Source organism: Daktulosphaira vitifoliae, unplaced genomic scaffold, assembly GCF_025091365.1.
Source record: "Daktulosphaira vitifoliae isolate Bord-2020 unplaced genomic scaffold, ASM2509136v1 Scaffold_2, whole genome shotgun sequence".
NCBI classification, from domain to species: Eukaryota; Metazoa; Arthropoda; class Insecta; order Hemiptera; family Phylloxeridae; genus Daktulosphaira; species Daktulosphaira vitifoliae.
The window spans coordinates 28,789,682-28,801,645 of NW_026099573.1; the positions used below are offsets into that span (position 1 = coordinate 28,789,682).

The window sequence follows — 11,964 nt, forward strand, 5'->3', positions numbered from 1 at the left end:
ACTTGAACCAAAGCCTTCGCTACATTGTTGTGGTAATTTACATTGATACTGTCTAGTTTAGATGACTGGAAGGTGTTTAACAATAATAATATTGACTAAAAATATGACAACATAATAAATTATACTTAATCCTCAAAGTGACGACCGACGATTCGGGGAAATTGAATTAAATACAACTATTACGGTTATTTGCCAGACAAAAAAAATTTATAGCTCTAAAACTTCAACCGGCAATACAAGAGGCATATGATTAGCAAAGCCATAAAAATAAATAAATAAATAAAACACCATGGGAACTCTCAAGACGGCGAGTGCACGTGGAATTCTAGAACTCATTAACGGCTAATGGAAAGTAGTATGAATTGGTCACCCGTTGGGGGGTAAAATAGTATACAAAGTCAACCAAAGTGCATGGAAACATGAAAATATATACTGTAATAAAAAAACATAAAAATTGTTAACTAATAAATAATTTTAGTGTAGTTAAAATTTCATTTTAAGTTTAAATTGTGTCCAAATATTTTTATTTTTTTACAAACTATTTTGAGGATCTAATGTCATATTTTACAAATATTCAGGGTGGCCCACCACTCACTGACAATTTAAATAACTTTTGATCCAGCTAATATTTTTAGCTGATTTTTTTTTTAAACATTAGTTAGACGTTAGGTCTATAGCTATATCTCAATAATTAATTTTTTTACATTTTATTAAAAATATTAATTATTTTTAAATTTTAAATAAAATGTAAAAAAAACAGAAGAAAACGCTATCTTTTCATGATTACTGTGTATACATATGATGATAGTGTGTATACATTACAAACTTGGCATAAATACCATGATAAGAAATTAGATAAGACAATTATTACTTATCACTCTCATTCAAAAGTATATTGAAAAGATAGCGTTTTCTTCTGTCCTTTTCTCAATACGTATTTCAATGTTTAATACCGTAAAATAGTACATGAAAATTCAAATTTTCACAAACTTCAAAACGCTACAGAATATTTACTACTGAATATTAATAAGATATTTTTTTACTAAAATTTTTCTTAAATTCTACTCTACAAAATAGCTATCTTAGATTTTTTTTTTACATTTTATTTAAAATTTAAAAATAATTAATATTTTTAATAAAATGTAAAAAAATTAATTATTGAGATATAGCTATAGACCTAACGTATAACTATTATTTAAAAAAAAAATCAACTAAAAATATTAACTGGATCAAAAGTTATTTAAGTTGTCAGTGAGTGGTGGGCCACCCTGTATACTACGGAAAATAACGTAGATACGTTTTTTTGTAGCCAAATAACTTAACCAAAAACAGTAAATATTCGGTAACAGTTTTAGTTTTGCAATAATTCACAATTTGTTATGTAAACTTTACTCGTTACACATTTTAGTTTCGACGTGAACCTGAGAAGGTATTAATTTTACAATGTGTTTTTTTTTTCATGTCTGATGCCACTTTTTTTCAGCTCTCACCGAATCGATTCCTTTCAACGATCCGTCAAAAGATCAAAAATCGTATATAATTGAAAACATTGCCCTTAAAAATTTCTAAAATTTCCCACGTTCCTTGTAAATGGACAAAATCTCCAAAAATTTACAATTTTTAAAATCGGCAAATGTTGACATTTTTTTCATTAAAACTGTCATAACATATTAAAAAACGAATAAATCAAAATACATTTTTCAAATAGAAACTTAAGGTATTTTTCTTTTATTTTATGTAATTTTTTTGAAAACCTGACTATTTACCTTTCCACGAGAGTGAATTCAAAATAGAAACGACCTATCTTCTATGAGCAAATGACTGCCGAAGTATATCATCTTCTATATCATAACACTTGTAATTAAGTTATAAATAAGGAAATAGGTGTCCATTTTGCTTTTGGAATAACCCACAAATTTCTTAAAATTAAACATTACCTTCAGTTTTGCATCGAAGCGTTTCTTATGATAGTGATTTTAATCACTGTTAGATATCATCCATATTTGTCCCAACTCTGTCACTTTATTGCGATCTCACTGTTTTACCTTTTTTTTTTTAATTAATCTTATATGTTAATCTATAGGAAATATATTATCTGGGTAAATAATTCTCTTTCGGTTGACTTCCTAAAAGAGTTATGCTATTCTACTGGTTTCGAAAAGACAGTTAATTATTTTATTTTGAAAATCGTATGAACTTATCACATTTGTTTATTGTTTGCAAAAAGTTATAGATCACACTAACTTGAATTTACAAAATTTGAATCATAAAAATTCTTACAGTTCAAAATAGTAAAAGAGAATGGTAAAAACGCTATTTTTTATTGCATCCAGTGTTTATAGCATTAAATATTTTTAATGTAAGAAAAATAAAACAAAGAACACGTATGGCGATAGAAATTAACATTCTTAATAATTTGAAAAATTGTCTTTGCATTCAGCTTGAGATCAATGTGCGTTTTGTGTTTCGAAAAAGAAACAGTACTTAATATGTAATCAATCAGTCCGTTGGGTTTAGATAATACGCATACCTATTTTACAACGCCTATGAATGCGTGTGACTGCGGCGCGACTGTGTAAGTGTGACGGTGCATTTTTCTTACCAATCTTGTAGTGCACGCGCTTCTCTCATTATCTTGAACCATGTTTTATTGCTGTTGTTGTTTGACACATGCGTATACACACGCATCATTTTTTTTATTTACACACCCATCGCACGTTTAGTACATGCAGCCAACCACGGTTAGTGTAAGTACATTTTCTCGGAAGTTTTATACAATTTTACAGAAAAAAATATGTCCACGATTTCCTACACTTGGATATTCTAATTATTAATTACCAAATTCAATTGAATGTGTTCTCCCTATCGAGCACATCTATGAACACAATAAATCTTGATTTATACGTTGGATCAAACCCGCGGAGCTTTGATGTAACTGACCTTTTGGTTAATTAATAATACGGTTGTATTAATTACAATCAAAATGAGAGAAGTTCGTTACTGTGTTATCTTGTACCTTCTTTTTAATAAAACAAGAACAGCAATGAAACGTCTAAGAAATAATTCTATTCCAAAACTGTATTTTAATTACTTTTTGCCGTTAATTCATTTACCGCTGGACGTTGAGGCGTGTTAAACGTTAAGTACCGTTGACGACGACCCTTAGCACTAAGGGCGTGTGCGACGGTTAAAAAAATTATCGGTTCATTTTATGATTAACCACTGACGCCTCCGACCAAAGAGAACATCCGGCCATCCTGTACGTATCGCATATTTTTCCTTACTGTAACAGTAAAATTTATTATTTAAAACATAACATATTGAAAATAATTTGTAAGAGTTCAAAAAAAGCCGCCGTCTAAAACTAATTAAATCGTCATAAACAAAAAAAAATATATTACGTTTTTATAACAATAATATAGTTTTCTAGTTTTTAAAAATCAATTGGGTCACGTGATGTGATTTTAATTATTAGAGTAATAAGCCGCTTTTTCTTTGGGCGCGCACGCAATCTAAAGAAATTCTTTATCGTTAAGACGGTTGACCTATTGGAACGAGTGAATCGTTTCAGTCGTTCATCTATCTTTCTCTTAGGTTCTTTTTCACATAGTTAATATACGCGTGTCGTACGACTATAGAGATAAAAAGCGAATGTATTCCACAGCAGAGTAAAACTGTTGTGATTAACAGACTGTGGTGCCTACAACATATTGGTCGTCTGTTTGAGCTGTAAGACGTTTGGTTAACGAGAAATTTTGTAGTAACTACAAATTATATCTTCATATTCAACCCGAGTGTTTTGATGGTTAAGAATATTATTATGTCTGCAGGTGATAGATTTGTTTTTATTGAAAACTGATTCATGAATAGCGAGTTTTCGTAAAGTGTGGCCACCACGTGCTTGGTCCGATCGCGTGAGAAACTTAATAACGTTCAAAATGATCACGTACCGACGGCGGCGTGACAGCAACTTGTAACTTCATCAATTTTATGTAGTCCGGTCGAAGGCAATATCTGCATTAGTATATCAAATCAAAAGTATAAGAAAACACTAGGCGCCAACATATTATATGGAACTTAACGGTTAAGAAATTCAATCTCGTGAGATAAACCGATTCCCGTGTATTCTTTGGGTAATAATAATCGAACAATTTCTAAACGCTAACAAGAAGATAACTTATTATTAAAAATTAATTGCTTCAAAATCAAGTTGGTTGCAGAATGTTTAGATTTCAACACGTTTAAAGTATTAACACTTGTGAAAGGAAAAGTGTTGAAATTCTCCGCATCTGGTCTGCATATATGATGATCTATAACCTAATCATCATTTCCTTAGAACTACAATTAGCATGTGCTTTTTTTATAATCTATGTATATTTCGCAGGTGGTGTTGTGCGACATTTGGAGGTGTGGCCCTGGTTATGGATTTGGGGTCCGACTGTACAATGACTGCAGCAGTCGAAATGTCAGGGTTGACTTCCGAGGACGAGTCCTCGCTGACGATGAGACATCCAACGCATTTCGTAAGTATAACATCGAACAATAAAAAATTATTAAATGTCGCTTAGTAGTTAGTCGAGTCATTTTATTTAGTGTGCACCTATTAACATCTTAGATGAATAGGTTCCCCATCGCCGATAACGTTGTCTTATATTTTTTCATTTTTATAACGCATCAAAGTGTTGTGAAATATTCGTATACATGGCGTTATAAATTTTGGATAAATGGGGCACACTTAAGATATCATTAGACTTGTAATTTGTTTCAAGTCAGATGCATATGAATTCTACGTGAGATGCGTTTTCGAATATTAATGGGTAAAGTTATCTTCGACGTGCACGTTTTGATTACTGAGACAACAACGCAGTGATACCTACTTCTCGTTTGTTTATGACTATTACTGTAAACGGTATCTATTCCAAGCGTATTATCGTCGTTTTTATAATTGACATCAAGTCGTTTTTGTCTTTGTTGAAACATGCGATTACTCCGGAATTTACTTTTTTGTGATAGTACTCGCACACGACGGTATACATTGTAATAATACACGGAACCGCACAATTAACATACCTAAGTGTGTTTGAATATGTTTGTTTGTTTAAATCTAAGCCAACACATCGGACGCTGAGTGTAACGAACTTGGTACGTAATTTTAGTTCCAAAGTTCTCAATAAGATTTTTTTATAAAATTTTTTGCTTTTATCGATAAACTAAATGAATCTATTGCAGTTAAAATTTTCTATCGAATTCTCATTGTTATTTGAAGTCAGAAAGCATTTACACTTTTTTTTTGAAACGTTACATCATTTTATATTTATCTTCTGTACACAAAGATAAACAAATAAAGCTTATTTGTATAATTATTTATTTATTTAGATTATTTATGTATATGCGTTTATGATTGAAATTCTTTTCCCGAATCCATAGTGCATTCCACCAACCGATCGTGACTTGAAATTTTAAGTAGTTCTGGTTGGGTCCTATAATTGTACGCTTAGGACTGACAATTATTATTATTGTATTATATAACTAGACGAAGTGCATGTGTGTGTGTGTGTGTAATATAAAAAGTATCCTGCGCTGGTCGTCGAGATGTGGCACGCTTAATTTATCCATATGGTCCGACTGTTAATGATTGATCACAGATTTATCATCGTTTGATCTTTACCACGGACCGTGTCCATTTGACGCTGCAAAACGACAAGACGTCGTCCCATCAAACATTTAAAAATTATAATTAGTCAGCAACTGAACTTTCCCTTCTGTATTCTATTTTTAGAGTTTATGACACGTTTTACTTGTTAATTATAAGTAACAAGATAAATTGAAAAATTTAGTATACTGGCAACGTATTAGGATACTATGATCACCTGAATCACACCTATGAAAATTACTTTTTCAACTCATTCGATTAAAAATTGTCAAAAAAATATATATCCAATTTCTGTCAATGATCACTTAATTAATAGAAATCATAGCAAATAGAAAGTTTATTGTTCAATTATTGGTTCTATAGATTATCTATTTTTATTTAATGAAATGTAGTTATGTTTAAAAACAATGTAATAAAAAAACGTCTACTGTCGGCGTCTTTCATTCGTATCAAAATAAAATTAATAATATAATTATTACAAATACAATGTTTTGTATAATTACACAAGTATCTAAATTTATTTTCAGAAAATCTGACTGTCAAATCTTTGGACTTCAGTGTTCGGCTGACTATATTCGCCGAGAAGTCACATCGATATTTGTGTTTCAATAACAAATGGTCTCTCGTTGGATCGGTAAGTAAAACTATCTACTAATCTAGTAAATGATTACGGGTACTTCTCTGAATATTTAGTTTATTTAAAATTCCAATATCTCCAAGTAACGTGTTACAAAAAAAGCGATAAACAATTCCTTTTGAGTACGCTTATCTATATTATTTGTTAAGTTAACAACTAGAGAACTTTAATTAAATTAACTTCCATATGACATTCATCATACCGTAATACAATACTATTTTTTCATTGTTCATTTGATTCAGTAAAAACAAACGATAATTTTCAAGAGTTAGTTCTATAACAACGTAGTTGTATTAATAGTGTATTTTAAATTCAATTTTATTTTTTGTGTTGAGATTTGCAGTAATACAATCCAAAAAATTAAATATCTCAAATTCGTATTTTTTTTTTATTTATATATTATCTATTTGATTGAAAACGTAGTCTATACGTCACTAGTTACAGTCTATAAATTAATAGTATGTTTTTTTAATAAATGCCTATGTACAGGTATCACTATTAGGTTACTCGAGCAAAATGTAAATTATAGTAAACTGTATTTATTTATACTGTATTTTTGGCGTATTAATGAAATGTAGGTAATCCTAGACATGAACTGACATCAATTAAATTCGTACTAAATATTGTTACAGTAAATGAGCTTTTCTGTGCGTGTTTCGCTTCATAATTTTATTAAAACATTTTTTAAATATTAGATTTCATCAGTAGATCTTTGTAAATTGTATCAATTATAGTTTGAATAAACCAAAGTATATCGTATTAAGTTCAAACTCCTAATTACTTAATTTTATTTGTTTATGTTTTTTAGAAACATTTTCGGGGTCCGATGTGTCTGTTCTACGAAGAGATGCTGTCTACCGGGTACACTCGATACAAGTCAGTTGCCGATCAATCTCGTTACATCGGGTTCAACCGCCGCGGTCGACCTATGCGAAAACATTCGTACCTCAACGATCCTCTCAATCGGTGTCTGAACTTCCTCAAGCTTGACACTAAGTTCGACATTGACGATCATAACCGGAAGGTTGCGTCGGGCAAAGGCGGTAAGCGTAATGGCATGGTAGCAAAAAAATTGGCGGTCAACAGTTACAATAATAGAAGACCACCAATCTCTGTTATGTTGACCTCGACGACCACCACAACAACCACCACCACCACCACCACCACAACTCCACCATCATCATTTGCCGAAAGACACAACAGAATAAGATTCAGACATCACCGACGTAACAGACACCACCCCGAAACCCTTCAGTCGCTAGGTCAAGACTAATATCATTATGTATAGTATTAAAAACAATATTACTATGATGAAAACGAAACCTCTATTGTTATTTTTTAACGTCGTTGTAATAATTTTAAATGTCATTATTATTCCTAGTAAGTAGATGTTCTCAGCACGGCTGGACGACGGGACCTCGAGTATTCTCGGCCTCAATTCCTACAGCCCAAAAGTCAACCCTTAGCTCCGCGTTTTCAATGCGACCGATAAAAATGGCCTTGGCTTTGAAGGTTTTGTTTGATTGCGTTTATAAATACGTTCATTGGCGTTGTACTGTTAGACAGCTGACGATCATAGTCTATTTATCATGTAAATAAATGATCGCACATAGAATTTTCAATAGGTTCGATGCTTCCTCGGAATGAAAACGCCAATTACCGAAAGGCGCATAAGGGTTGACTTTTCTGTAGAGATGTATACTTGATACAAGTGATCATTTTATACTATATTTTTCTTAAATATATTCTCTTATTTAAGGTTACTGTAATTTGGTGATCTTTATACCGTTTAATGCTGCCAGAATATTCGTTTTCTCAGTTTTCGCTCCATTCCCCACGTTTTTTGTGAATACACTTTTTTATTAACAATTTTTCTGTATCTAATAAAATAATTGGCAAACATTATTCATCATATGAATGTAACGTTTCGATGAGTATTAAAAAAATATAATTACTTTATTTTTAAAACTTAAGTCACATGCCGGTTTTATAAACTGTGTTCTTATTTTGTATCATAATAATGTAATAATTTGTATGAGATAATTATACGCAATCCTCATAGATTCAGAACGACCAGATAATGAAACTTGAATGTTTTTATATAAAATTGAAATGTTTAAATATGTTTTTTTTATCACTCAATGAATTGTTATTGAAGTTCATCGCACATCATTATTTTTTTATATTTTCACAAACCGATATTTTGTAAATTTTTTTTTTTTTAATTTTTTACGCATGAATATACTCAATCGGCCGTAGGATAATATCATCCCTAGGCTTGAGCTAACATTCCATTCATCATGTTACCAACTTACATTTAGGATTAGCACTAAAAATAATCTTTTAAACTATAAGAGATTCCATCGATATGGGCGCTGTTCATTACGTGACAAGAATGGTGGCGAATCCTCCACAAGCTATTTTTATTATTTTATTTTTATTATTATTACGATTAGAAATCTAATAACGTCTGTGTTAAGAATGCACTATTGAGGTGGCGGCAACAACATAAGACGATATTGTTTAAATTGTCACGAACAACAGTATAGTAATTATGTTTAGTACACGTTAAATCTAGTCAACCATTTTCTTTTCGTATAGTAATTTGATATTTAGAGATCAGACTTTTGAATATTAAACATTGTCATAGTAATCCCGTGTTAGAGTTTTTGTGCGTTTATGAGTGTGTGCGTTTGTGTGTGAATGTATGAATACATATTCTTATTCAAATCGATCCCCTTATATGAAGCCCTAAAATACAGTAATTATAATTAACAGTTATTCATACTTAATATACCGCAAAGTATTATAATAATAGTAAAAATTGATTTATAATTTATTATAATTTTATAATAATAGTTTGATGTGACTGTCATGTCAAAATAATTACTTGTAGGTTTTCTTGAAATTCGTTTAGTTTTTAATTTTAAATAAAAACAATTTAGTTTCGAGAAATAAAAATTGTTCATAAGACATTTTTTTCAATCTTTAATGAATCTCAATATAGGCTCATGCCATAAGAGCATCACATCAGTAAAATTTATGTTAAAAAAAAACTAGCTACATGGTAGTTATACCATTTTTCTTCCTCTCGCATTACTTTTACAACTTTTAATACATCACATCTTGAGTGTTAGGCTATTTCTTCTTTCATTACAATAAAATATCAAATAATAATAAATTCTATATATATTGTTTAGTGAGAGCTAAAATAAAGTCCAAAAAAGCCGAAGCAGCTTCAAGCTACGCCAGACTAATGGATAATTATACAAATTTCATTATGTGTTCAAGTATTTTTATTTTGCTTAGTATGTTTTATTAACGTTGACGTGATTATTGAAAAATAAAAACGATAGAAGTAATAAATATACATTGTTTAGATAAAAATAACATTCTGCCCAGAATGACTCAATAAATAATTCTTTAAGGTGGACGTTTTGATTATTATTGTTTTTCTTGTAAATAATGTTTATATATAATCACTACGTGTAAATACACAAAGAAGTTGTACCATTAGATGTCTTCTTGTTCCCCCCCATTTCCTCCTAACCACCCTCTTCATTATTTATTTATTTATTTATTTTCATTTTTGGTAATTTTCTTAGAAAATATCTTCAAAACAACAAAAAAAAAAAATTACATTCATTTATTTACTTATTCAATTTATAAACTCGGTATAAAAATAAGAATATTTGTACATTGACTTGATTGTTAACTCAGTACAAATATTTCTAATTTGATTTACTTTTATTTTAATATTTAGCTACGTCAAGTAAAAAATTCATTTACAGTAACGATGTACACGTTTTTTTTATTCATAAATCAACGCCTACAAATTTTTTCTAGTTTAATTTTTTTAGTATCATGGAATTATACACATAAAATAATACAAAATATTATATTTACATTTTTTAACAATAAGAAACAAACGTTATAGCTAAATGTCCACATACTTGTTATGTCATCTCAGTTTAAAAGCCAATATTTTATAACTATTACAAAATTTTGTTCGTTAAACGCGTGTTTAATGTTTTTCTGTTTGTCATAAAAATATTTATAAACCGCTGTAACTGTTTTTTTTTAATAAATTACAGTGTTAAACATAGTGTATTACACGAGTGGAATATTTATCGGAACATTTTATAAAATGTTTAACACCAATAGTTCTATTACCAGTCCCCTGCGTCCTGAAATGCATGTGTAATTTGTAGAACTAAAATTGATGTGCAACGCAAACAGAAAATTAACTATATGTATTAGTATGAAAAAATGTATAAGTTGTACTATGTCTTAATTACTATTTTAAAAAATAAAACTTATTAAAACCAACTAGATGTCTCGTTTTTTTAATTATACTCTTAATCGTGTTCAATATTTCATTTTGTTTACAATGATACATATACAATTTAAATTTACAGAAAATATGCATTTAAAGGATAAAAACGTTAAATGTGGATGAAAATAAATGTGTTTTTATTCAAAATTTGAGAATGTTGGTGTAATTCGATAAACAGAAAAATTGTATATTATATTGAAAAGTCCATTTCGTTTCGATATCTGTTCTTAAATTATAAGCTAACACTAGTTCAGTGATAAATCTAGAAAATAATGTACAATATTAAATTATTATGAAGTTTTACTATTAATTTCCAAGGCAATGTGCTAAAAATATTTAAATATAATAAAGACAAACTATTCATCATCACCGTAGCCTTAACTCCAACTATTTGGAGTTGGCTCTATCTTAATGCTCAGTTGGAATTATACACCGACTATCGACCTAACACAACCTCATTATGGCTAAAGGAATCAGTATGAAGGCAATGTGTGTGTCACTGTTGAAGTTATTGTATGGTCACCCATCCGAATATCAACGAAATTTATCCACTGTGCCCAAAACCTACCACGGGCGTGGTAACCAATACAAATTATAGTTATTTTAATTTAAGTAACCCTGAATTTAAATATAATATATGTTTTAATGATGATTTATTTTAGCTTATATTTAGCAAATGAATTTATTGATCCGTAAAACACGAATTAGTAATAATCAATTTTTATTTTGTCAATGCAAAGGTGAAGTATTTTATTAACGGTTGCCCATCTTGAAGTTATTGACCTAAATTTAATCGACATTCATAAAGCAATGGTCGTAATTATTTTCAATTGCCGGATGATTTGGTATGATAAAAAAATTAAATCGAGTTACCGCCCGGTCAATTTTATCTACAGGTCAGTTGAAGTAAATGCAATCCCTTTTTTCAAACCTAATACTATGTTTAATTATTTATAAAAAATATAGTTTTAAACTATTAATTGAATTAACGTGGTAATATGGACTGTGCAAAATAATGAAGTTGTGAACATCGTTATTTTTGTTACGATAGTTATACAATATAATAGATAAAAAATAAATTATAATTATCTTGTAGACATCAAAACCATAGAATTTATAATATCTATACGATTTTTACCATTCTGTATTACTTTTATATGGTACGAATTCATTTAGATAAAAATAATGTTAACTGAATTGATTTTTGCCACAAGCATGTAATGTAACAGTATAATTAGATAGCGATATTAAAACGTTTTTATTTACAATTAGACTATATTTTTCTGTATTAAACATAATAAATATTTCTATGCACCTAGTTCATATAATCCATATGTA

At 29.6% G+C, this 11,964-nt stretch overlaps 1 protein-coding gene across 3 annotated transcripts in view; it reads left to right on the top strand.

The window, feature by feature from the left end:
• LOC126897277 (uncharacterized) overlaps positions 1 to 10,764 on the top strand; it is a 30,954-nt gene extending 20,190 nt beyond the window's left edge. The window contains exons 3-6 of one of the 3 annotated variants that reach the window (XM_050670777.1): positions 4,385 to 4,523; positions 6,181 to 6,287; positions 7,099 to 7,552; positions 10,709 to 10,764. In XM_050670777.1, coding sequence (XP_050526734.1) covers positions 4,385 to 4,523; positions 6,181 to 6,287; positions 7,099 to 7,552; positions 10,709 to 10,749 — 741 coding nt within the window. In that variant the 3' untranslated portion in view covers positions 10,750 to 10,764. Of the gene's footprint in view, positions 1 to 4,384; positions 4,524 to 6,180; positions 6,288 to 7,098; positions 10,623 to 10,708 lie in introns of those variants that run through there. The other 2 variants (XM_050670776.1, XM_050670778.1) reach the window with 2 other exon arrangements.
• The last annotated feature ends 1,200 nt before the right edge of the window (positions 10,765 to 11,964 follow it).